This window comes from Paralichthys olivaceus, chromosome 9 (assembly GCF_024713975.1).
Source record: "Paralichthys olivaceus isolate ysfri-2021 chromosome 9, ASM2471397v2, whole genome shotgun sequence".
Lineage (NCBI taxonomy): Eukaryota > Metazoa > Chordata > Actinopteri > Pleuronectiformes > Paralichthyidae > Paralichthys > Paralichthys olivaceus.
The window spans coordinates 2,230,315-2,256,410 of NC_091101.1; the positions used below are offsets into that span (position 1 = coordinate 2,230,315).

The 26,096-nt window shown below is 40.1% G+C and overlaps 2 protein-coding genes across 2 annotated transcripts; both read left to right on the plus strand.

Annotated features, from left to right (window-relative positions):
• The first annotated feature begins 754 nt into the window (after positions 1-754).
• trappc11 (trafficking protein particle complex subunit 11) lies at positions 755-17,908 on the plus strand. The gene is made up of 30 exons (XM_020084524.2): positions 755-1,070; positions 2,028-2,256; positions 2,472-2,641; positions 4,260-4,330; positions 4,570-4,684; positions 4,805-4,904; positions 5,066-5,139; positions 5,909-6,005; positions 6,626-6,759; positions 7,794-7,935; positions 8,355-8,448; positions 8,632-8,711; positions 9,349-9,427; positions 10,092-10,146; positions 11,284-11,429; positions 12,293-12,354; positions 12,612-12,744; positions 13,017-13,147; positions 13,431-13,556; positions 13,631-13,824; positions 13,972-14,120; positions 14,299-14,420; positions 14,539-14,658; positions 14,772-14,837; positions 15,196-15,352; positions 15,478-15,589; positions 16,416-16,507; positions 16,606-16,739; positions 17,281-17,448; positions 17,531-17,908. Exons 2-30 carry the CDS (start codon positions 2,050-2,052, stop codon positions 17,573-17,575), a joined length of 3,375 nt encoding a protein of 1,124 aa, XP_019940083.2. The 5' UTR covers positions 755-1,070; positions 2,028-2,049; the 3' UTR covers positions 17,576-17,908.
• A 492-nt stretch (positions 17,909-18,400) lies between these two features.
• On the plus strand, positions 18,401-25,818 carry spdl1 (spindle apparatus coiled-coil protein 1). The gene is made up of 14 exons (XM_020078495.2): positions 18,401-18,566; positions 20,273-20,434; positions 20,687-20,863; positions 21,753-21,947; positions 22,192-22,341; positions 22,593-22,691; positions 22,818-22,928; positions 23,011-23,151; positions 23,449-23,555; positions 23,868-23,988; positions 24,310-24,376; positions 24,482-24,673; positions 24,781-24,859; positions 25,450-25,818. The coding sequence occupies exons 1-14, from the start codon at positions 18,510-18,512 to the stop codon at positions 25,595-25,597; spliced, it is 1,806 nt and encodes a 601-aa protein (XP_019934054.2). The 5' UTR covers positions 18,401-18,509; the 3' UTR covers positions 25,598-25,818.
• The last annotated feature ends 278 nt before the right edge of the window (positions 25,819-26,096 follow it).

Sequence of the window (26,096 nt, forward strand, 5' to 3'; positions counted from 1 at the left end):
TACTTTAAATGATTACTTATAATTTGCAGTTATCCAGCTAAATCTTTTTTTAGAGTTTTTAAAAACTTAGCATTATTTGACCTGCTTAGGAATCTGCAATAGATAGGAATCTAAAATTAAGGGTCGGTTATCTTCAACTGTCTTCAGATGCTTTACTGTGTTCCTTATTTGGATAAATGATTGAACACACATTTAAATACTTGTCCTGAGGGGGTTGGTAACATTGAGTGCCTTTAGATCATTGTGCCAACAAATGAATCAGAGTATCTTCAGAAAAGCTGCTTTAATCTCTTGCCCGGCCTTGTTCAATTTATTATTTGATATGCTATTACACTATTATATGTATTGCACACACACACAGGGGCAGTGAAAACTTAACCTTCAATATGTTTTTATTGTGTTATTCTTTTGCTATTTGATTGTACAGCACTTGTTGTTTTAGAGTTCTACATTCTAGATTTGACTCAACTTACTGTGTTACACAGTTTCCCGTGGTAAATACGATAAAGATGTATGGGCTACAACTATCATACTGTTATTATACAAAACTACTTGTAGTAGTTTCATTTTCTCCAGTTTATCATTTCATATTATTTCAATTATGCTCAATGGTCATAGACATCCAGGTGAATTTGTTTCGATAATCGATCATCTACATTGCCTATTTATTGCTATATTGTTAAGAATCATCATTTATCAATCGCAAACAATTAAGTTTGTGCATAGCCGTTTAATTTTGAAAAGTCAGGCCGGAAGTGTTGCTCCTGCCACAGGCTGCTAACCAGTTCGCTAGCTTGTTGTTGCCTCAACAGCAGCTGCTGAACTGTTCCGTATTTTCTGGCTCCGTTGATGTTGACATCGGTGACTAGCTGTCTAATGGCGACCACAGTTGGGACTTGGTTGAAGCCAAGTCATCCAGCCTAACACTGCACCTGGTGTTTATATGCTAGTTGCATTTCCAACCTCGCCCTTTTGCTCACGGAGACTGGGAACAGTGGAGAGGAGCTTGCTAGCCCGACCAGGCTAGCTTTACCTAGCATTACCAGTTCACTTGAAGTAATGCAGCTGAGGTACGTTGCTGTCTTATGTTTCCACAAGTTCACATGTACTTCAATTATGTTACAGTATATTCGAAGATTCTAATAAGACAACAGCAACGATAGCAGTGAAGTTAACTAACTTCCGCTTTCGTCTTAACGGTATGCCTATCTACGCACTGCTTGTAATAATATTGCATTACAAGTACATTGTTTTATGGATAATAAATGCTCTAGTGTCTATTCACATGTTAGCTCCGGTAGATGTGCGATTGTTGAGCTCAGCCTGGACGATGTAAACAAGTGTCACCGTTCAAACAGCAACCTGTCAAACCTAACTGCAGCATTAGGAGCTAACACGGTCCTCTGTGCACAGCTAGTGCTAGCTCTCCAGTCTTGTGACCTGCAAGTTGTTCTCTACAAAGCCTCTGTCTGTTCACATCCGGTGCTTCGATGAGCGTGTGTTGTTGTTGTTGTTGTTGTTGTTCTCTAATAGCATCAACACTAGATTCATTTTAGGAATATTATTTCATTAACACCTTACTTACCGATACCATCATCAGTTTCGCAAACTGTAGAAACAGAAATATTGATCCTCGGTTGATCAATGTACAAAGGATACAATTGGATTTTACTATGTGATATTTGCTGGCTGCGTAAGGCTGTTTTGATCTGTACATAATTGAAGAGAATTGTTTTGTTATATGTTTATTTTTTTGGTGTGTAAAGTCTTGTACAGCATTGGAATTGAATTACGTATTTGTCGAAGAAACATTTAAAATCAGAGCCTTGAGGATGTAAAGAAAAGCTGCTTGAATCTGTTGCCACAGTGTGGTTATGCCTGCTTAATATGTTCAACTGTATTGTTTTCTGTTGTACTCTATTCTTAACAATCCTTCATTCACTTTACTCGAAGAGGAATCCTGAAATTTCCCATTTTAATCAAGTATCTCTTTTCCGACCCCTGTGTTGTTGCTCTGTCATGTGAAGGTCTATCCATTAGAGAACTATCATGATGGCAGGTTCCCAGTGGGAGCTTCCTCCAGAGTTATGTTGTCGGCCCATGGCCTTTGTGGCTCTGACCGGCCTGGATGTGGTGTACAATGCTGTGCACAGAGCCATCTGGGATGCCTTCTGTGCAAACCGTCGTGCAGACAGAGTCCCCATCTCTTTCAAAGTTCTCCCAGGAGACCACGAGTACCCTAAATGTCGCACCAAGGTGAGTAGCACACAGAGAATTAAATAAAAAGTTTAAAAGTAAACTAAGTGTTATGCAATTGTAACACAATTGTTTGCATTTGTCTGTGCTGATGTGTAAAACAACAAATGTTGTGAAATATGTTTTTTGTGTGAGAATGGTGTCATCCGTTTCGGTATATATAGACTTGGTTCTCTCAATGTTTCTAAAAAGATGTATCTTTTCTGTCTATGCAGCGAACCTCCTATGAGTGGTACATCCCTAAAGGCATCCTGAAAACAGGCTGGATGAATAAACATCTGAACCTGGTACCTGCTCTGGTGGTTCTCTTTTATGAACTGGATTGGGACGATCCAGTGTGGAAAGAGAAACAGTCTGAATGTGCCACTAAAGTGGAGATTGTCAGGTCAGTTTACCTCCTGTATCCCTTTAAAGAAGGTTTATTTGACAGTGGGATTAAATTCCTTCTTTGGGATTGATTGGGACATTTTTCTGCATAGTTTTAATGTATGTTCTGTATATGTGTGGGTCTTTTCTATAGACAAATTAGTGTGATGTCTACATATGGTCTCGGTCCTTTTTTAGAGCAATGTTGCTAAGCCAATATCAAGATGACATTTTGTATTGATTTTATTAAATTATTATTACTGATGGTAATACAAGGATCAAAGTAATGTTGCTGCAACAGATTTCTGTAACTTAGATTCCATAGAGGCCAAGTATGAGATTAGTGTAGATAAAAATATGGTTTTAGCTTTCTTTCTTTTTTTCTCGAAAATGGTGAGTTATTCAATAGGCTCCTTACATTAGGTTTTTCTATGTGTAAATGGAGCTATATACGTGTTTTTACTGGTATTAAATGTGTTTTTTGTAATCCGATCACAAGCGGGCAGCTCTGAGTGCATGGGTTCACACCTTGAATGTGCCCTACATGCTCTATACAAATGAACATGTATGTAACTTATTTTCACGAAGACCAAGTTATGTTGTTTTTATCCAGTCTGAGTACATAAGTGTGTCCGATGCGTGTGTCAGCACGACCAAGCGAAACAGAGGTAAAGAGACGAGTCAGGAGAGTCTGAATGAATCTCGTGCAGCTGCTCTGTGAAGAAACATTTTACCAATTTAAGGAAAGTATAGATCATTATGGGGTATTCACTGTTGATATTATGGTGGTGGTCACACACAGATGAATTAAAAGAGAACAAATAAGTTTGATTCATAGTGAATCTGTAGTGGGTCAGAGGATATCAGCTGAGTATGAGGTCCTTCATATGTGGCCCACAGGACAGATATACACTGCTAAAAGAATGTGGACACATGTGGCCTAGGTCACCTCTGAAACATTCATCTGGTCAGTTATAATGTTTTATTTATTTACAATACATTAACTCAGTGTCCGGTATTCTAAATGTGAACTTAACACCTTGTGGCTACTTTTCTGCTCTGTTCATCCGGTTTAGAAAATGAACTCTGCTCATTTTTTTCCAGTGCCTTTTACCAGTTTATATATGTACAGAATGTCTGTGAATAGTGAGTACTAAGTTTTAAAGGTGAGAGATGATTGCAGAAAGATCTTTAAGGAAGAAGCACAGCTCTTTGTCAGTGATCTTGTAATGACATGTAAACAATGCAGTGCTGGATAGCATGTACATGCAGGTGTTGTACAACTTTCCTTTTAAAGAAACAGAAAAGTTAGTTAGTGTGTTACCATAGAAGATTCATTAAAAAATTCTATGTGGATCAATTATTTTTATTTGAATGAATTTGATAAACACACATGCATATGCACACTCCGACCATTGCAGCTCTGACTGATGTTTGTTGCGTGTATGTGTCTGCTGACATGGAGCAGATTAAATTGATGGATAGACTAGTTCTATTTTTCCCCATCTGCAGACAAAAGGTTGTCAGGGAAGTGAAGGAACAGTCAAAGAGAGGGACTTTCCTGCACATGCTGAGCATTAACACAACCACTGTAAATTCCACCTGCAGATGTCTGTGATTTGTTTGTTTGTCTTTAGGACCAGTCTTCAGGGCAGGAACACCAAGGTTGCTGTGGTTCTAATCCAGAAGAAAACTCCTCTACCTCCAGGTATAGACCTCAAGTCCTCCACTGAATCATATACAACCATTCACTCTCTGACTGGTCTTACGAAACAATTTTGTACTACTTTCATTCCCTGTGGTTATTAGACATCCTAAAGTAAAAGCAACTCCAAAAACACGAATGTGCATCTTTGTTTAACTGCATGTGTTTTGTGATCATAACAACCATTGCAGTCTTCTCTGTCGCTGACTGGTTCTAAATCATCAGTATTCTTCTGTGTACAGGGGAGGACCTGGTAGCATCAGAGAGAGCATCAGCTCTTTGTAGTGCATGTGATCTGTCTGGCAAGAGTCTCTTCGTACTGCCGCACACAGACCACTTGGTGGGCTACATTATAAGGTAATTAACTATTCAATACATACTGCAATGTCACTAATGGGGCAGGAGGGTAAAGTTGGAAGCTAAAGTTTGTAATGCAGCACTCAACTGGTTTGATTCAGAAAATGACTAATCCTGCAGGTTGGAGAACGCCTTCTATGAACATGCTCAAACGTACTACTACACTGAGATTCGACGTGTCAAATCGCATAAGGAGTTCCTTAACAAGACAACACATCAGGTGTGTACAACCACACTACACCCACTAATTAAGAGTAGAAAGTCTAAACATCTGTCCAATCTAATGCAGCATATTCACACAGTACACATTTTCTCAGAATGGAAAACAAGCAATAAAGTAAAAACAACTTTTAAATGTCACATCCCTCTCTGTATTTCCAGCTGCTGTTTGTCAGACACCAGTTTAAGATTGCTTTCTTCAGTGAGCTGAAACAGGACACGCAGAACGCTCTCAAGTGAGTCTCAAGCCACATTACTGTGATCCGCTCCTAGGGGTTAGGAGAGGCTGATTGAATCAGTGCACTGTTCACAGCCTTAAAATGAAAGGAGACATCACTCATTTGAAACAGTAAAACAAAAAAGGAAATCATTATGTCAGTAGCGGGCAGAGGATGTCAGTTGAATAGTTGGTCTTTGCAATGTGGCCACATTCATCTGAGACCTCCTCTGAATATGATGCAAGTGATCAGATCTCAAATACGCCCTTAATGTTTCATGGGTCAACTTCTGATTGGATCACCTGAACCTGATGTCATATCTCAGGCCTCAGTAGGGCCTCAAAAAATAAGAAAATCTTAAAAAAGTCATGACCAAAATGTACACAGTGTTATTAATCATGAAACACTGGCATTATTACACAATTCTTACCGTTACTTGGTATTTGTAAACAACTAAAAATCTTTACTGCTATGCTTTGATATTGAAGCATTTGGACTTATGGTAAATGTTATTTTGCAAATGCATTTTAATCAATGGATTTTTTACCTTCATCATTCTCCAAAAGTGTGTAAAACAGAATACTGAAAAACTGATAGATAGAAATTGCACTTCTGTTATTTAAAGTATATGAAACCTTCCACTTCATGAGTTCAACTATTTAACTAACTAAGTTCTTTTGGTTTATTCTTTGTTCAGACCAAAACAATATGATAAATGGTTGCTCTTTAACTGAGCTTATCATTGTCAAAGTTTTTTAGCTTGCTGAGTGTGTGTGTGTTTTTATAGGTATTACAGAACTGCATACAGCCTTGTCCATGAGCTCAGAGCCCACGAGACCAACATGTTAGAAATCAAAACTATGGCTGGATTCATCAACTATAAGGTATGTCCCTCTCAGTATTTTTTGGTGAGTCAAAATTTTTCCTACTGCCGCTGGTTGGATGACAAAGGGAGTGAGGGCAGTAATCTTCCCTTAGTGGGCTCTCGATTTCACTCACAATTTTTGGACAGGACAATGTAATAATGTTACATAATTTTAGCTAATGGTTAATCAGGATTTGACTAAACTGAAGGCTTGGGACCAGTAAAGGTTCATACTGGACTTAGAGCTGAAATGTATCTTTATGCTTGTTAGAAGACGGTCACTATTCTCTAAGAAGGGAACGTAGGATCCCAGTACATCATCAGTGTATGAGGTTGAAGCTAAATGAAAGTCAGAGCTGTAGTTAATTTGCTCAATATAGTGTTAAGACCATAGACTGTATATGGTTAAGACCCAGAGCATGACTGTTACTTAGACCTCTATAATTATTAAAAGGTGTCATTTTCATGATGGTATTTTATTGATCAGCAGTATTTTACTTTTGCATCAGTCCTAAAAAGATTTCTCTACCTTGGAAATCAGAATAAGCAAGTTTGTGCATGGAAATATAGAATGCAATAATAATTATTATAAATGCATTTTTAATACTATTACCTTTTTCTTCTTTATTGTCTGTGTAGATCTGCCGTCTGTGTTTCCAGCACAACACTCCTCTGGATGCTATAGCCCAGTTCAGGAAGCACATTGACCTGTGTAAGAAGAAGATTGGTAGTGCTGAACTGGCCTTTGAACATGCTGCATGGATGTCTAAACAGTAAGACACAAGTGCATGCACTTTTAAATGTTCCTGAAGATGGTATTTCCCATTAGTTACCTAAACTGTGTCGGCCATAGTCTAATTTGTCCTGAAACCGTTTCATTATTATCTGAAAGGTTTTTATGCCCCTTTTTATGTCTGCAACAGCCATTGCCCAAAGGCATTATGTGTTTTGGTTTGTCTGTCCATCCATCTGTGTGAACGTGATATATCAAGAATTTTGTTACATCTGGTACAAACATTCACTTGGACTCATGGATGACCTGATTGATGGTCAAAGGTCAAGGTCACTGTGTCACTGTGACACACAAATGTTTTGTCTTGTGAATGTGATATCTCAGGAACATCTCAAGGGAATTCTTTCAAATTTGGCACATATGATAACTTGGACTCAAAGATGAACTGATTAGATTTCAGTGGTCATAGGTCACAATGACCTCATATGAGTTTCAAAGAAAACACAAACTGCCCTAGTTGGTGGAGTCACAAACCCTCAATGCAGTATTTTTCATAAACAATCTCAAACTTGTTCTTAGTGCCTTTGATTCATTGTGGAGTTGTTTTTGCCCTGCTGTCACTCTCGTTCTTGCTTGCTCTCTCAAAACTTCTACAATGTTTTTCCATCCTTTAAAATAAATCCTCCTCCTTGTCAGTCAACTCTCTTCTCATTCTATGTGACAAGACTCTTCTACTCTGTGGTGAGACTGCTGCAGCGCAGAGATTTTCAGTTTATAATAGCATCATCAGACATCAGTGGTTTTTAAATTACTTCTATGATGAGAGAACCTTGGTCACATTTGGCACCTATTTGCCAATTGTGATGCAAATATGGATCCTTCAGTCACTTTGATTCACCAGAGTAAATTTCAAGACACTGTGACCAAAGGCACTTTTTTTTTTACAGTCTTCCATACACATAAACTCATAATAATTTGTTGTCAGGATCTAGTCCTTATCCCTGCTTGCATGCCCCTAATGTCCACAGTTCAGGACTCAACTCTTCATTTTGTTCGTGTGTATTTTTTTTACAGGTTCCAGTCGTTTGGTGAGTTGTTTGATGAAGCGATAAAATTGGGTCTGACAGCCATCCAGACCCAGAACCCTGGTTTTTACTACCAGCAGGCTGCCTGTTACAGCCAGGAGAGGAAGCAGCTGGCTCAACAGCTCTGTCAGGTGACAATATTGCTTCTGGAAAAAAAACAACTATTACTGCAAGTAATAGTACTGCTAGAACTACCACTAGACATTTATTATCTTAACTATTACTACTACACTGTAAGTTACTAACTTTGCATAACTTTGTGTCAGCTGATTAATTAAAGGGACAGTTCTCACAAAAAAATGTACTCACTCAGTATATACTCACCACTATGTCGATGGAGGGGTGGGTGAAGTGTTCGAATCCACAAAACCCTTGCAGCCAAATCCAATACAATTGAATTATAATTTTTGGGTGAACTATCCCTTTAATATATTCAGTTGCAGAAGAATATAGCACATATTATTCACCACCTTAAATCTAACATAAATGACAGATACTATTTCAGCTATAATAGTTGAATGACCAATTAACAGTTAATTTTTAATACTAGGTTGGAGCGGGTTATCCCTCCCCTGACCCACTGGACACCCAAAACGGAGCACTGGACTTCTATGGGCAGAGATCCTGGAGACAAGGACACCAGAGTAAGCACAAACACAATCTTTGTCCAATGACGGAGTAATGCTCTCGCATAAGAAAGTGAAAAAATAATGACGTAATTCAGGGCACAGCTTTGCAACATCATCATCTGTACAGGAGTAAGTGTCTCTGACATGGTGTTAGAAAGGTGTTTGTAATACATGACCTCTGTCATGCATGTACTTCAGGTATTGATCCTCCAGATGCAGAGAAGGAAAAGACGGCGATTCTATCTCTGCAGATCAAAGAGGGAGATGTACCACATTCTGTAAGTACAAACACTCCCTTAATATATGGCTGTGGCCATATTGTGGCTTCAAAGGTACAGTGTGTAGAATTTAGTGATATCTACTGTTGAAGTTGCATGTTGCTGCTAAACACCCCTCACCTCACTCTCTCCTTTCAAACATGAAAAAGAACCTGTGGTAGCCTTTAATTGTTGTAAAAACTCAAAAGGTGTTTAGTTTGTCCAGTCTGGACTAATGTAAAAAACATGGCATCCGTAGAGAGGGTCCTCTTGATGAAAATATTAAGTATTTGAATATAAAGGGCTTTTTCTTGTAAAGAAAACTACAATTCATACAATTTAGATGAAATGAACTAGAGAAAACATCATGAGGATTATTCTACATTAAATTTCTGCCAATAGTTCCCTTTCACCTAAATCTTACACACTGGACCTTTAAATGTGATTAAGACATCTCTCTATTATTTTGGTTTGATTAATTTGACTGCCCCGTGTTAAATTATGAAGTTTATGTGTAGAGGAGGAAATTACTGTCTGCTGCACACTCTTGAAAACAACGCACCTTCTGCTGTTACATACTGATATTCCCTGCAGTGTGCACCCCCTTCAGCATACTGTGTAATAAAGCGTGCTCCTCTCTCTGGCTCTGCCTCTACAGGAGCTGATAATAGCACTTCTCAGTAATGCTGTTGCCCAGTTTAAGAAGTACAAGTGCCCCCGAATGAAGAGTCACCTCAGTGAGTATCATTGTGCTCTCAATCAATGTGCTGTTAACCTCAACAACAAGAGGAGATTTTACCCATGTGAACATGAAATAGTAAAATCAATAAGTTGTGGTCAGAGTTGATATTGTGGTGGTGGCCACAAATAAGCCAATGCAGATGACAGACTGAGATGTGTTGAATGTTTTCTGTTCATCATGAGACTGTAGCAGGTCAGAGGACATCAGCTGCATAGGTGGTTCTTCAATCTGGCCCAGGAAACATTTATGTTCACACTGCTAAAATAATTTGGTCACATGTGTCTCAGACCACCCCCTGGTCTGAGTTAACGGATCTCAAATGCATCCTCTCTGTGTCTTGGGTGTGATCACACTTGTAGTTTGAGCTGACTCCAATCTCCACAGGTCCTTCAATGCTTCCAATTGTCCTGCAGGGTATTCCACTGGTATCCACTGTTGGTGTCATATATTCAATTTTGCATACACTTCCAATCTGTTTGCTGTCATTGTATTGAATTTTTACCATTGTGGAGATTAAAATAACACTTATGTCCATTAGGTAGATGTTTTGTGACCACATGGTGAGGAGAGCTCATCTTCAGACTGATGATTAGTGATCTTTGTTGTTCCGCTAAGTCCTTGTTTAACCTTGTAATGCTCATTATCTGTCTGTCTCTTAGTGGTGCTAATGGGAGAGGAATACTACCATGCTCAAGACTACACCAAATCCTTAAAGTAAGGAAAATACACATTTGTCTGTAAACGACACTTCTGTGCTCTGATATTCATGTCAGTGTTTACAGAAACAACTGGAGGTCATGTTTTTGTAGTTTAAACTCTCATGCTCTTGACCAAACAATTGCAAACTTCTAGTACTTTTCTGGCAGATGAGCATTTGACGATCAGAAGATGAATGTAACGTGTGAAGAGCCAGTCTTGAATACACTGCTCAAAAAAATTAAGGGAACACTCAAAGGTTCAGTGTGTAGAATTTAGTGATATCTTGAGGTTAAGTGTCTTGTTGCAGCTAAATACTCCTCACCTCACCCTCCCCTTCCCAACATGAAAGAGAACCTGTGGTGAACTTCAGTTGTCATTAAAACCCAAAGGTTTTAGTTTGTCGAGTTTGGATGACTGTAAAAAACATGGCGGCCTCCACAGAGAGGTTAATATAACGTTTTTAAATATAAAGGTCCCATTCTATGGTGAAGAAAATAACAGCTCATACATTTTAGATGATTACACACCAGTGAAAACATCAGTAGCATTATTTTATATTCAATTTCTGCCGAAAAACCCTTTCAACTAAATCTTATACACTGGACCTTTAAATCACACATCAGATCTTGATGAATAAATTATTCAAGTTGAAAATCTTTATTGAAGAACATTCTATAATTTGTTCAGAACAAAATGATGTAACAACGGTCAATGGAAACCAAAACCATTAACCCATTCAGGACTGGATTCAAAATCATACCGAAAATCTAAGAAAAAAGCTGAAATCACAGGGTGATCCAACTTGGGTGACTTTTATTACAGCTACTCATAATGTTACTCGGTACTGTGTATGGACCCCACATGCCTAAATACACACTCAACAACGTCTGGGCATGCTCCTGATGAGTTGGAGGATAGTGTACGGTACATAATGTCCCATAGTTGCTCAATTGGATTTAGGTCAGGGGAACGTAAGGGCCAGTTAATGGCACCAATGCCTTCATCATCAAGAACCTGCCTACACACTCTGGCCACATGAGGCGGGGCATTGTCACAGGCAGCATAACGTTCACCACAGCTTCTCCAGACTCTTTCACGCCTGTCAGTGAATAAGATCTCTCCTCATTAAACATTTGTGTGTTATGTTATCAGGCTTTTGGACTATGTGATGTGTGACTACCGTACAGAGCGATGGTGGGGACTCCTGACAGCCATATTGACCACAGCTCTGCGCTGTGCTTATCTAATGGCAAGTGTCAAAGACTACATCATATACTGCATGGAGCTGCTGGGCAGAGGTAAGCAACCAGGCTACCACCAAATACTCAGACCTCAGTGGCCAATTTCCGTCTGGTACGATTGATAAAAGTCTTTGTAACTTGAGAACTTAAGATGGTTCCAACATGACTTACTGTGGCTATGATTCCCTAAGTCGTCTTTATTTCGTGGCCAGATGTTTTCTTGAGTATTTTACAGATTATAATGAATTCTGAGAAAAATTGAAACATTCATCTTTAGTACTGGCTGAAATTCTCAATATATCCATAAATGTCCGTATCATGGAAAGGTTCTGTTTGCGATTTCTTCCTGTTAAAGGTCCAGTGTGTAAGATTTAGCTGAAAGGGATCTATTGGCAGAAATTTTATAGAAAATAATCCAAGTGATGTTTCCACAAGTGTGTTTAGTCTAAATTGTACAAATTGTTGTTTTCTTTGCCCAAGAAGGGCATCAGCCAAAAGTCATGTTTTCTGTCCTTCCCTGAATTGAGTGCGCATTGGGATTTTTTATTTATTTATTTTTTCAATTAAATGAGGTCTGGCTCTGTTAAGGAAAAAACAACCATGTTTTTAGTGATAGCTTTTACCAATGTTGATTGAAATGTATCTTTGGTATATTTTACAACTTTGTTTTTGCACGTCAGCACGTTTTACTCACAGTTTCAAATTTATACACCTCTCTGTTCCAGCCCTCTTGTACTTTACCCTCTATATTAGTTTTTTTCTGAACTTGCAGTATGCGTTTTACTGGTTAGATTTAATAAATATTTCTATATAAGAACTTATATCTCATTACATATTTTGGGGGAAACAATCTGAGGCAGTCACTGTCTTAGTGCTCTGAACTAACCATACCTAAAGCAGTGACTTCACTTGTTTTCTAGCATCAACACTGAAGGAAGAACAAAAGGGAAGGATTGAGAAGAATCTAATCAAAGTCCTGATGGTGAGCTGACCCCATCTGCTACAACACAATTTTTCTACCACACATGCTGAGATATATGAGGTCAAGAAGACTAAAACAAATCTGTAAAACACTGCGGAAGAAGTCATATGGAAGAAGTAACATGGCTCAGCCTTAAGGCCTGAGAGAATTGTTGTGTATGTTATGAAGTTAGTCCGGACCCAGGTGACCAAGGCAGTTTAAGTGTATTCTCTTACTTTGTTCAAATGCTTCCTGTTCTTCTGTTTCACTGTCCCCAGAATGAGGTTCCCGACTCTGAGCCAGAGTGTGATCAAGCCTCTGTCAGTGCAGCCAGGTTGTTGTGGAACGACCGCATGGCTTTAGCTGGATCAAATGACCTCACCATAGAAGTGCAGGACTACATACCATTCAGTTAGTATTCACTATTCACACACATACATTAAGTCAAAGTAACTGTTGACATTTAGAAAACTACGCACTCTTTAATTGCTTTTTTCCTTGCCTTGAATCTGGTTACCCAATAATGAAAACAACGTGTCATTTAAAGAGTGCATTTTTTACGTTTTCTTTTTTTAAGTTATATTAACTCTAACTAAAGACAGACTTCTAACCCTAACACTCACCCTATTCAATTCACAGTTCTGTGTACAGTGGATAATCAGTTGTTTTCTCTCTGACTCCAGTCCAATGTAAGGCCAAGTTCCACTCTCCCAGTTTCCATGTAGACCAGCCCATCCAGCTTCAGGTCTTCCTCCGAGCTGACTGTCCTCATCCTGTATCACTTAACAAGCTTGCTGTCAGCCTCAGTAACCAGGTACACACATAAACATACGGAAGGAACAATGAGCAGATACAGAGTTCTATATAACAACATTTTAGTTGGTGTGTTCTATGTTATATACTTAGTAGCAGTCGCACTGTACTTTACAGTACTTCATACATCTACCTTGTGTTTTTATTTCCAAAATATATTTACTTTGTGCAAACATTAAAACAATGAATTATAATAAGGATATACTACGTACCAAGTGCAAGATTGTTTGATTGATTTTTTGTTGTTTTTCTTAAATGCTAAACAATTCTATGTTTGTGTGTAGGAGTACAACCAGTGGTGTGTGGTGGAGTCGTCAGGTCAGGAGAGTATGAACTTATTGCCAGGGAAAACCAAATGCTACAACTTCAGCTTTGTAGCAAAGACTGAAGACGTTGGCAAGAAGATCGAGGTAAGTGAGTGAGCTTCTGTGTGTGTGTGAGTGAAAACAAGGCAAATTGTTGCTAACTCTGTTGTTCTATGTAGATGACAGGTATTGAGGTGATGCTGGGGAGAGACGCTGGCCGCTGTGTGTTTCTGAGCTGGAGAGGGGCAGGTGGAGATGCAGCCTCTACCCATGAAGCCTTGCTGGCCAGTAGGTCATCACGCCGATTGGGGCGAGGCATTGAGACACGGCCAGAATGGGACTGGGAAAGCCTGATCATGCAGCAGAGCACCATGTAAGGCTTGGTTCAGATATTACACAAACCCATCATTTCTGGAAAAGTAGTTACATTGTCTGCCAGTTTCTATTATTTTTTTCTCCACTCTGCACTTCGTGTGACTGAAATTTGAAATGTTTAGTTTGTTTGTGTTTGTGTGTTCAGGATCATCTCAAGAGTTCCAAAGATCTCAGTTCAGCTGAGCCACCAGCCTCCTGCACTCCACAATGAAATGTACTGCATCAGCCTCACTGTCCAATCACAGGAGGAGGGTGTGGCAAAGGATGTAAAACTAACAGCTGGCTTAAAACCAGGTACTCTGATAAACGTACAGCGGAAATACTGTCAGAAAACCAAGCTCCCCTTACAAGCACAGAAAGTCTAGTTCGTCTTGTCCACCAGAATGATAACATTTTTCTTATTTCAAATGTTAGTGAGTGTGGATCAGTGTAGACTACATACATTTATGTTTGTCTTCATTTTTCTGCCCAGGCCAGGATGCCAACCTAAGCCAGACCACACATGTGACATTCGATGGCTCAAAGGTTTGTGATGACTCTGCACCTGCTTTACTCCCTGACGTCCCTCTGGGTGACCTTAAACCAGGCGAAAAGGTACAGACACATTTAAAAGCCTCTGTTTAAGGTTCATTTTTCCTGAAACTTGCCTAACACAATGTGTTGTGCATTATACTTATATACACAACTTATTTTCGTATGTGTTTGTGTCTAGCTGGAGAGCTGTATATATGTGAGGTGTTTGTCCACTGGACCCCGGGTGTTCCTGTTCCATGTGGCCTACAGCATTGATACCACTGTGGAAGGACGACAGATTGTCTGCAAATGTCATAAGGTATATAACACATTTTCCAATGCTTATATAACTGTTAAATGCTTTCCATGTTATTCTGTTATTATTTTTTAAATTTTAGAAACTGACTACTTCATTTTTTTGTTGTCTTTCAGGATGAGACTGTTACCATAGAGACTGTGGTCCCATTCGAAGTGTCTGTCAAGTTTGTATCCACCAAGGTGTGTAGCACTATCAATTATTAGCAACTCAAGTGTTTAAATAAATTAGGTATTTATGCCTGTGCACCGGCGACAGCCAGTATCCAGAGGCATTATGTTATCAGGTTAGGCTTGCGTTGATCAGTCACTTGTGAAGATCTTCATCATTAACCCCCGAATCCCTACATACTATATGTGTGATTACAAAGTAGCAGAAGAAGCAGAATCGCCGGCTGAGAATTGTTTGACTGTTTCTCATCATTGTTAAGGTCTCGGCCCTCAACATAAAGTGCCTCGAGACAATGTATACTGATCATATTATATAATTATATGATTTGGCATTATACAAATAAAATTGAATTGAATTGTGTGATTGCAGTTTGAGCCATTGGACCGTGTAGCAGTTGACATTCCCTTCCTGTTGATGACAGACATCCTTTCCTCATCTCCCTGGCCTCTTCTGTTGGCCTCCTCCTCTCTACAGCTCCTTACTATGACCAGCAACACACCAGAGCTTCAGTCACAGCTACAGGAAGGTACCTGACAACTTGTCAAAATTCTCCTCCAGAGACTTTTACATTCTTAGCTGTTATTATTTATTCCAATAAACAAATATTGGCATGTACATCTCATGGCTGTAACGTTCTATGTGCGCGTGCAGTGGTTTTGCAGGAAGGTGAGTGTGCCAGTGAGTGCTTCTGTCTCCGCTGTCCACCATTGACCAACAGCAGTAACACGGTGGCTACAGGACAGTACTTGATATCATGGAGGAGGTAGGCACACAGACACACATGGGGATATTACATGGACTTGTATTAATTTCCTGGACACTTGGCCCAACCCTATCCATAACCGTAGACCTGAAAATCTGCTTTTCCACAGTTTAGGATGCATCTCGTTTCTCAAACAGGACAAGCAGTGCCCAATTAAAGTCCCTGGTCTTAAAATATGTCATAACAGATCCAATCACGAGTGCATGTGTTCACATCTGGCATTAAAATGGACCTGCATGTGTCTCTAGTGAATACTTTTGATTGGATCTCATTTCCCTGCTCTATATGCAAATAATCCTGTGTCATTTGTGTTTAAAAAGACCAAAATGATGTTGTCTTACCCAGTCCGACTTTACAGAAGTGTCAGATGACAATGTGCGTGTGTGTGTGTGTGTGTGTGTGTGTGTGTGTGTGTGTGTGTGTGTGTGTGTCAGAGTGAGAAAGAAAGAGCGAGCGTGGTCAGGAGGCACTGAATGAAAGAATGTGCGCAGCTATAAAGAAGGATTTTACTAACTTATGAAAAGTATCAATCATTATGTAGAGGTCAGTGTTGATATTGTGACGGTGGCTACATTTAAACTTAAATGGGTCCTTCAAATGTGGTGCAGATCACCTCCAAATATGGTTTGAGAGACCGGATCTCAGGACACATTAAAAAAGCATTTGGGCGTGTTCAGACCTGTACTTAGTGCTGACCACTTGTGATCAGATTACTCAGGAGGGATGTTAATACCAGGTCTCTCTCTCTCACACACACACACACACACACACACACACATGCGCGTCGGGTTGGTTTGTTAACTCTGTTTTGACTGTGTTTGGACAGGAAACCCTCCAGTGCAGACAGTCCTCTCATCCAGACAACAGTCACTCTACCTCATGTCATCCTGGAGTCTGTCCCTCTCTACATCCATGCTGGTCAGTATATTCCCAGTTCAGGGAATAACACATTTCACAGTGTTGTCATACTCTGTAAATGTCAGTTATATTGTATGTCTTGTTTCATTTTGGTTTAGATTTACCATCATTTGGCCGAGTCAGAGAGTCTCTACCAGTTCGTTACCACATAGAGAACAGAACAGGTCTGGTGCAGGAGGTGGAGATGGCTGTCGAACCTTCGGATGCCTTCATGTTCTCTGGACTCAAACAGGTAAGGCTGTGCTTTCTTTAAATATGGATTTTAAAAGGTCAGCTCATGAAGAAACAACCAAACCAAATTTTCATGAATCATAACGAGACAGTGAGATGTTTTCTTCAGTTGTATAACAGGGGAATAGTAAATGTTTCACAGACTTTTAGTGAGGTGCTACTAAATTAGGATGGATCAGAAAAATCTCTCTGAGCCTGTGAACTGATGCACAAGTGGTTTGACATGGTAACCAAGTAATCTAGCAGTGGTCCCAACCAGGACCAACTTTTGATCCACAGCTTTCAGATTGAAAAAGCCCAAACAAACAGGCAAACCGATACATTTGTTCTGAGTAAAATATGTAGTTATATTTATTCGTATACTTTAATCTGTTTATACATATTATGTAGAGAGGATGTGTTCACTTTTGAGAAGCACATACTATGACTTTTTAACTGACGCAGCATTTGGTCACCCTGTGAAAATTGGATGTATGTATTTGAGTAACGGCTGCATGAAAAAGAAGATGCATTCATGTGAGTTTGAATATGTGTGTGTGCAGGTGCGTCTCCGTATCCTCCCTGGCTCTGAGCAGCAGATGCTGTATAATTACTACCCTCTGATGGCTGGTTACCAAACACTGCCCCAGCTCAACATCAGCCTACCCCGCTGCCCGACGACCAACACACACACACTGAGACGCTTCTTGCCTCAACGCATCTTTGTCAAGGTAACAGACACACGCCACTGAGATAGCACCTCGGTCCTCGTTTTGTGAACGTAAAGATAATTTCCTCTTTGTTTCTCCTCAGCCTCAGGGTCGACAGCTGGATGATGCCTCCATTGCTGCAGCTTAAAAAGGAACAACGTGTTGACTGTAATATAAGAGAAATCTGCTTGTTCTTGATGTATGAGTCCTCACAAATGACAATATTAACACTATTTGTTTTACATTGTAACATTGTTACAGGAAAATCATCCATTGACCACCAGGGGATTTGTACTGTTTGTGAGTGAATGTGATGTGAGCATGACACGAGGCTGGTGAATGAACCCTGATATTCTGATGTTCATGTTTAGTAAAAAATCTTACATTAATCTTGTGTGAAGTATATGGAAATTTGGGTAGAGTGTAATACATTGAAACTGAATGTAATGAAGGTTTGATTAAACTGAAGTGATTGGAAAAATTTGTGTATCATAAGAATTTGCTATACACAGAGCTGACTGTGTTTTTAGTGTGAATCTGTAAACACACTGCAAACATGGCATTACACCACTGCAGTGTAGATTGTCCACAAATGATGGTCAGTTGTATCTGCTCCAAAAACACAGTCACCACTTTTAATAAGGCTTAGAATGTAACCACAACACTGCAACAAAGTCGAGAGCAGCCACATTCACCACATCTAGCGTGATTTGAAAGTCCACTTTCCATGGACGTACATCAGAATCCATCTTTGCCTCAAGTCTGTTTTGTTTTCCATGAGAGTGAACATCAATATATTAGGCGGTACTATTTTGCAATGAAAGAAAAAGATGAAATGAGAAATGGAAAACAACACCCAGCGGTGTGTGGACCTCCTGCAGCAGCATGACTGGTATATCATTTAGAAAGCCCGTGCTTCCAGATGTCATGTTGAGGGAAGCTCTGGCTGGCTCCACTGGAGGCCGCTGTTTGACCAGTGAGGAGCCAACACTCCCAGCCCTGGCTTTTCATTGGCTGACCTGGACCCGTCTGGCCAATCAGGCACAACTCTCGTTCGGGCAGCCTCGTGTCGCGAGACTTAGATGTGGATTCAAACCGTGGCGCTTCGTGGTGTTGACACGGGATCGTTCACTGACAAGGTAAATATGTCCACGTATGTCGTTGAGTTATGTCTGATTTTTAACTTTGGTAACTGTTAGCACTTCCTTGTTGTTGTTATACACTCGCCCCGATGGAAATGGGAGCGTGAACGTCCTCTGTGATGAAACAAGCTCCTGCGCCATGATAGTCCACGGAGGTCGGGTTGGTGGAGTCAGACAGGAACCATCAGTTGGTTCAGTCCGTCGGTTTGTTTCTGGTGCTCACATCTGTTCTCTACTGGCTGCAGGTGGAACACAGCAGTGTTGAAACTTGGGTTTAAATATTTATTTCAGAGACAACTTTGTATTTATTACTTACAACATGTGTTCTTTTTGAATGGAGCGACTGGCCGTGTAAGTCACGGCAGTCTTTTTACGGAGTGTTGCATTGTGGGTTGTTTGTAGCCTTGTTGTTGCTAAGCGAATGTGTGTTGAGTCTTTACATTTTCAATATATTTATTTTTTTATTGCAAAATACAAATCCAAACCAACACAGCAACAACCACAATGAAACACTGGGCTAATTCAATCTAAATATATATATATATATATATGTACAAATACAAAAATCACAAGTGAGACAAGATATACTGCTGACAAATATTAATATTACAATAGGGCTTTTCCATTCTTTTTCAGTTTCAAAGAATCCCAACTGTTAGTCCAGTTGTCACACGTTCTGCTGCCACAGAGAAAATCAGTTCATGACAAGCGTCTCCAGACAGAATCCATCAAACAGCCAATAAATCCATCAGTCACCGGTGATGAGCTCCAAAAGAAAATGTTGTTAACTGGTAGAGAAAATAATGATGAGAGAAGAAAGACAAGTAAATCCTTGCAGGTGACACAGTCAGGTGGCCATTGGCCACAGTGGTCTGCCAACAGATTTTTTTTAAAGAAGAAACACTGAAATGTCTAAGTTTGAGTCAGACAGAAAATGATTTTCAACATCAGTGCTGACGTCAATGAGTGTTTGAGTGTTTGGGGGGAAATCCATTAACGATACATTGAAGAAATTTGTGCCTGATTTTGCATTTTATGATGGTGAAAAAAGACGGTGAAATTTGTTTTAAATGTGAATCAAAGGACAAGCACGGTTGAATGATTACTTCCAAGTTACTGGTGCTTTTCGTTGGTGTTGCTGGTTCGTCCTCTAGTTAGGGCACAAGGTAACAGGTGAAGGTTAAAGAATTGTTGTCTGTAAAGACACCCACAGGCACAGACCTCAGGCTCACACTGAAATATAGCAAAACACACATTAAGGATAGTGTTACTGGAAGAAAGAACCATGTCTTACATGTTGTAGAGGAGCCTCCGCTCCGGCTCCTTCGACAACTCCTTGGGAACATGACCGGGAACATCAGTCAGCCAGTCTTGTCTTGTCCCGTCAAGGCTATGTCAAATCACAGTACTGTGAAACAATGTCATCATTGTGGGGATTTCTCTTCAGTCCAGCTGCGTACAGCTCATTGCACATTACCACACACAACCGAATCAGGAAACCCTGCTTTATTTGAATCGGGCTTATTGCAGCCACACTCTCTTTAACCTGGAGGATATCATGATTCAAATGTGTAAACATGATGACAGTGATAAGCTCTTGGTCCCTGTGTTGTCACACAATGAATGTCACCCAAGAGCAGTTGGATGTTGGGGCACAGAGTTCTAAATGTGATCATGATCATCCATTTCCCCCCCGACTGCAGATGGCAGCAGCAGAGGAGTTAGAGTTGCTCAGGAACCAGCTGAAGGAGAGGGACGAGCAGGTCCATCAGGCTGCTCAGGCTGGATTAGATCTTCTTAAGCAGCAGATGGAACTGCAGAACACACTGGATGAACAGAGAGTAGAGATGACCAACGCACTTGAGGTATGACACTGCACTGAGGTGACGTAAATCACAATAAACCCACATTTCTTTCTTCTACCGCTATTGTTACATACTTGTGCAGTTAAGTTCAGTTAGATGTTTCCAGGTCTTAGATATTATCCACTTCTTCAGAACAAACTGAATACCAGCAGTCATTAGAAGTACTATTCCTTCAAGACAAAATAGTTGCAAAGCATATTGTTCTGTTTGGGAATTGACCCTATATCTGACCTTGTGTCGTGTGTATCATAGGCCCTTGAGCAGAACAAGTACTCCTTGCAGAAGGAAGTGGCGTTGAAGAATCGGATGCTGGAGTCACTGAAGTCAGACTATGAATGTGTAAAGAACCAGCAGAGACAGCAGCTTCAGGAACAGCAGCAGCATCTGGAGAGGAGCCACAGCATGGCGCTCAGTGAGCTCAACAACAAGGTACACTAACCTAGTGTGGTCTGTTTGTCTAGACAACGTTAATGTAGCTGGCTGTACCACCACTTAATATCATTTAATGTTTGATTCTTGTTATTCTGTCATGTCCTCTCAGAATGACCTTCACATGGTTTTGATTTCCAAATGTACAGTGAATTACCACCAACCCTGCAGTTCTGCAGCTTTTTACCGTCTTCATTTGTATAAACAGAGATCTGTGTAGGAGCTGTGTAAGTTGTCACCTCCAGCTTCAGGGTGCTCAATTAACTATCACCCTTTTTTTTTTTCTACACGCCAGATTGACCGATTAACAAATGCCGCTTTGAGTAACATTAGTGTCACATTGTTTTAGTAGCATTTACTGCATTGGTCATGTATCAAACATTTTAATATTAAAGCTTGTAGTTCGGAGATGAATTTTGAAAACTGTTTTGGCATGTAATTGCAACACAATGACCATGAGGTCTTTGGAGTTGTCTTTCTGATCATCTCTGTAGGCCGTAACTTCACTTAGAGAGTTGTTTATATACAACTGTATAGTTGCATTATTCAGATTTGGGTGGAAAACAGGGATCATATTGGGTATCAGATCATTCACAGGCTGGTGATAGAACAATTAGATTATGGAGAAGATTACCCAACCCGAATTCAAATCCAATGGAAAAATGTAAGAACTTGAATCATTAAGCAAGATCCCTTTTTTAAGGACAGTTTCTTTTCTCTCTGTCCTTTTCTAAAAGTAAGATACATCTATGTAATCTCAAGACTAAAACATTTTGTAATAAATCGGCAGAGTCAATAACTAATACATGGTTGTGTGTGTATTCAGTACCTCAGAAACATATGAAGTTAATTGCCTAAAGAACTTGATGTATCTGTGTACTTTTTCCAGACACTGAGGTTGCAGTCTGCTCTGGAGGAATCCCAGCTAAATGAGAGACAACTCAAACACAAACTTGAAGTGCAGACTGAGACTCTGAATAACAAAATGGAAGAGCTGCAAGCTCTGAATGAAAACACCCAGAGCTCCATGACATCTGAGATGATGGAGGTGCAGATGAAGATCATGGAGCTGGAGACCATTAAGGTGAGGGGAGGCAGTCTGGCTGCTGCTGCCACTTCCTGTATAAAGCAGCTTTCAGACATGCACTGAACTCTGGGTAATCAGAGAATCTCCTGCTGCATTGTTTATGTGAGAAAGGAGACCTCTGGTCTGGACCCAATGTCTGAAAACAGCCTACCTGTACCTCGTTCCGAATGGTACAGTCATTTTTTCTTTACCCTTGGTTGGAGTTGCACTAGGAAATAAGCGGATTTTCTTTGTGTACCAGGTGGAGTTGGAACAGACTCTGCAGGAATGTCAGTACAGAGAGCAGCAGCTGGAGCTCACCAATAGCAGTCTGCAGCGTCACCTGGAGCAAATCACAGAGGAGAAAGAGGAGCGAGAGAAAGAGGCTGTTTCCTGGTTTAATGCATTACAGGTAAATACAGTGCAATCTCACTACTGAGATACTGTGCGTGTGTGTGTGCGTGCGTGCGTGTGTGTGTGCGTGCGTGCGTGTGTGTGTGTGTTACAAAGAGAGAAGAGAAGGTGTCTATCACTTTTTGAAAATCCACATGAGACGGCACAGCTTTGCATGGTGAAATACCCAGTGTCCGTGTATGTCTTTGTTCCTTTGTCTCTTGTGTCTGTAAATGATTTTACTGTTTGTTTCACTCTGTCATGGCACAGAAATCTCGTGAGGTGAACCGGGACCTCCAAATCCAGTTGGACCAAGCTCAACAGCAAGCACAGGATCCCAACAGCAAAGGGAACTCTCTGTTTGCTGAGGTAAAAACCAACCCCGTCAATCAAAACTCAGGAGCAACATGCACCAAAATGTTTGGTATACAGGAGTCTGAATGAAAAGTCGGCCCTGTGAAGTCAGTTTGCATGTGTTTACCTTGTGTATTGCAGCTGGAGGATAAGCGTGCTGAAATGGAGAGACAGCTGATCAGTATGAAGGTCCAGTATCAGTCCCTGCAGAAACAACATGGCTTCAGCAAACAGCAGCTGCAGCGCATGAAGGTACTATATGTCACAATACATAGCTATAAACATGCACTGTTGTTTGTTTTGAACCAATTGTTACATGTGTGTTGTTGTGCAGGTTCAAGTAGCCACTCTGATGCAGCTCCAAGGTTCCAGGGCTGACCCTGCGCAGCTGGAGAGACTCCAGTCCATGCTGTCAGAGAAGAATGGAGAGATCCAAAATCTCATGACTAAACTGCAAAGACTGGAGAAGGTGGAGGTGCGTGCTTATTAACCAACAACTCATATGTTAGTGGGGAGAAACGAATCCCACGGACATATGCTGCGCAAACAAAATCCACTTATGTCATCTATCCACAACTAATCAATCAATATGTATGGAGTAATACAATAATACATCTCATTATGATTAATAATCAAACACTGTTGGATAGGAACAAATGAGGAGGAGGACTGACAGATATGTTTAACAGAACATCACATAAAATCTATAAACTCTGGTCAATGATGCATTTGAATCACCTTGTGTCTACCACGTGTGTGTCTGTGTGTGCAGATGATACTGAAGTCTCAGCCAGCTAATTTAGCTCCAGCTGAGAGCGGCGATGGCCAAGATGAGACCTACTACACTGACCTGCTCAAAATGAAGCTCAACAACACTGTGTGAGTCTAACTTACTCACCATGTCTCTAAATGGCGGCTGGAATCAACTTGTTTTACGAAGCCAGTTGTTTTCCCATCATACATCTGAAGTCATGCCTCTCATTGTGGGTGTCAGATCTTAGTGGTGTTGAAATTATCAGTGGAAAACAAATTGCTAATTTGGCTCAACATTGTAATTTAGTCATTTTGGAATGAAATAAAATAATTGATGGGTTACAGAAACACTTGCAGTATCTGATACAATGGATTTGACTTTGTCGTACGTGGATAAAATGCCCCCTTTGCTCACTCCAAGTTTATGTGTGTCCTCAGTAAAGATGCAGAACGTCTAGGGGATGAGCTTTCCCTGCAGAGGATGAAGTCTTTGTCAGAGAGCCAGAGAGCTCTTGAGCTGGAGAGGAAACTCTTCACATCTGAGCGGCTGCTCAAACAGGTTACAGGCTGCTTCATAAATACTGCATAAAAATATGATTCTATCTAAAGAATATTATAATTGTTTAATCCCAAAGTCATAAACTTGAAAAAAAAGCTGAAATAAGAAGAAATGATACACATCCATATACTGTTAATATACAACGCAAACACTGTCCAGATGCCAACATGTCACTGAGTTACAGAAACACCTCCTGCATCCATAACCATCAGTCCTCTTGGCTTTAGATTGTTGTCAGTCTCACACATTGGACTCAATGGGAGATGCTGCATTTTACTATGACGTTCTCACTGTGCCTTATACTTCTGTTCCCTGCTGCAGACTCAGAGCGACAAGATCAAACTACAGCTGAGAGTAGAGGAGCTACAACACAAATATGAACCCAAAGGTAAGTAGAATAATAACAAAGGTTTTAAAGACATGGATGTAGGAACATTTTAAATGTTAAGTTATGACTGTACTGAAGCTGCCTCCTGTAAATTTCTGTCTGCAGAGGCAAAAAATAATCTGATCCAGAAAAGGAAGAAAGAGAAACTTCCTGTGGATATTGTACCCTCCTCTCAGGAAAGCACACTTGAGAAGGGTGAGCAGATAGTTACTGTGGAGACTGATGTCATGCATGATAGGACTACAGACCCCAAGGCTGACGTCAGTCCTACAACTAAGGCACGAAGCTCAACAAAAGGTATGTGCATTTACAGTCATTATGTTTTTTGGGCTGACAGGATCAAATCCTCAAATCGAGATGAATATAGTGCCAAACCCATTAACCATTGTTGGGATATGTTACAGGTTCAGAACTGACTTTGCCACGTGCTGCAAAATGTGTGAAGATCAGTGGAGAGGAGCCTGTTGTGATTCCCAACCTAAGGTCAGTGTGTGAACTCAGGTCTGTCTCGAACAGATGGGGTGAGAGAAGAGAAACGACTAAATCTGAATAGTTTAAAATCCCCTTTAAAGGGACAGTGTGTAGAATTTAGTGATATCTAGTGTTGAAATTGTATGTTGCAGCTGAACACCCCTCACCTCACTCTCTCCTTCCAAACATGAAAAATAACCTGTGGTAGCTTCAGTTGTCATCAAAAGGTGTCTGGTTTGTCCAGTCTGGACTAATGTAAAAAACATGGAGGCCTCTGTAGAGAGGGTCCCCTCGATGTAAATATAAAGTATTTAATTATAAAGGGTCTTTTCTGGGCTAAAGAAAACTACAATTCATACAATAAGAAATGAACTAGTGAAAACATCATGAGGATTATTCTACATTCAATTTCTGCCAATAGTTCCCTTTCACCTAAATCTTACACACTGGACCTTTAACTAAATATAGACTAAAACTTAAAACGATCATATAATGAAAGTGTCGCAGTTTGATATATGTGTAGAGATTTAAACTTTTACTGACATCAAATCATCTGGCAAAATGAAGAAACAATATTGAGTCATTTGTCTTTGTTTGTCAAGTTCTCCTGTGACTGACAGGACAGAGGCCGGGATGGAGGAGAACCAGCAGCAGAACAAGAGAGAGGAGAGAATTAAGAAACAGAGAGCAGTGGAGATGATCCACGTGAGCTCTAACAGCAGTATGGAGAACCAGTGTGCCCAGCAATAGGCCTCATCTGGAACACACTGTGTGCCACCACATGTGGATCTCTGTGGACTGTGTGTGTGTGTGTGTATATATATATGTTCTGCTATCTCTTAACAGTCTTTATTTCCTTTCATATATTTGGATTTAAATATGGGCTTGTATGTCTTTCTGCCGATTCTTTTTATTTGCTCTACACTGTCAAAAAATGTAAACATTGCAATATTAAAACATTTGCAACAAAGTATTCTGTGTCCAGCTTTAAATATTAAGAGTATTCAGACCCCTTCACCTAACGTTCACATTCTGTTATTCTGTCTGATGCTAAAATCAAGATTAATACCACATAATGCTTAAGTATAATTTTTGAAATGTTTGCAAATGTGTAAAACCAAAATATCGCATTGACACAAGTTTTCAGACACTTTGCTGCTACACAAGTTCACCTTGGGTAAATTCAACTATTAAGATATTTTTATTAATATAGCACCTTTCGAGGTAACATGACAAAACTAAACATACA

Bases quoted from the DNA above. Each gene is read 5' to 3' on its own strand.
- spdl1 (XM_020078495.2), top strand. From the start codon at position 18,510: ATGTGGATTCAAACCGTGGCGCTTCGTGGTGTTGACACGGGATCGTTC. The intron at 22,692-22,817 runs GTAAAAACCAAC...TGTGTATTGCAG, and splicing joins GGAACTCTCTGTTTGCTGAG to CTGGAGGATAAGCGTGCTGA. The intron at 22,929-23,010 runs GTACTATATGTC...GTTGTTGTGCAG, and splicing joins AGCAGCTGCAGCGCATGAAG to GTTCAAGTAGCCACTCTGAT.
- trappc11 (XM_020084524.2), top strand. From the start codon at position 2,050: ATGATGGCAGGTTCCCAGTGGGAGCTTCCTCCAGAGTTATGTTGTCGG. The intron at 2,257-2,471 runs GTGAGTAGCACA...CTGTCTATGCAG, and splicing joins ACCCTAAATGTCGCACCAAG to CGAACCTCCTATGAGTGGTA. The intron at 4,331-4,569 runs GTATAGACCTCA...TTCTGTGTACAG, and splicing joins GAAAACTCCTCTACCTCCAG to GGGAGGACCTGGTAGCATCA.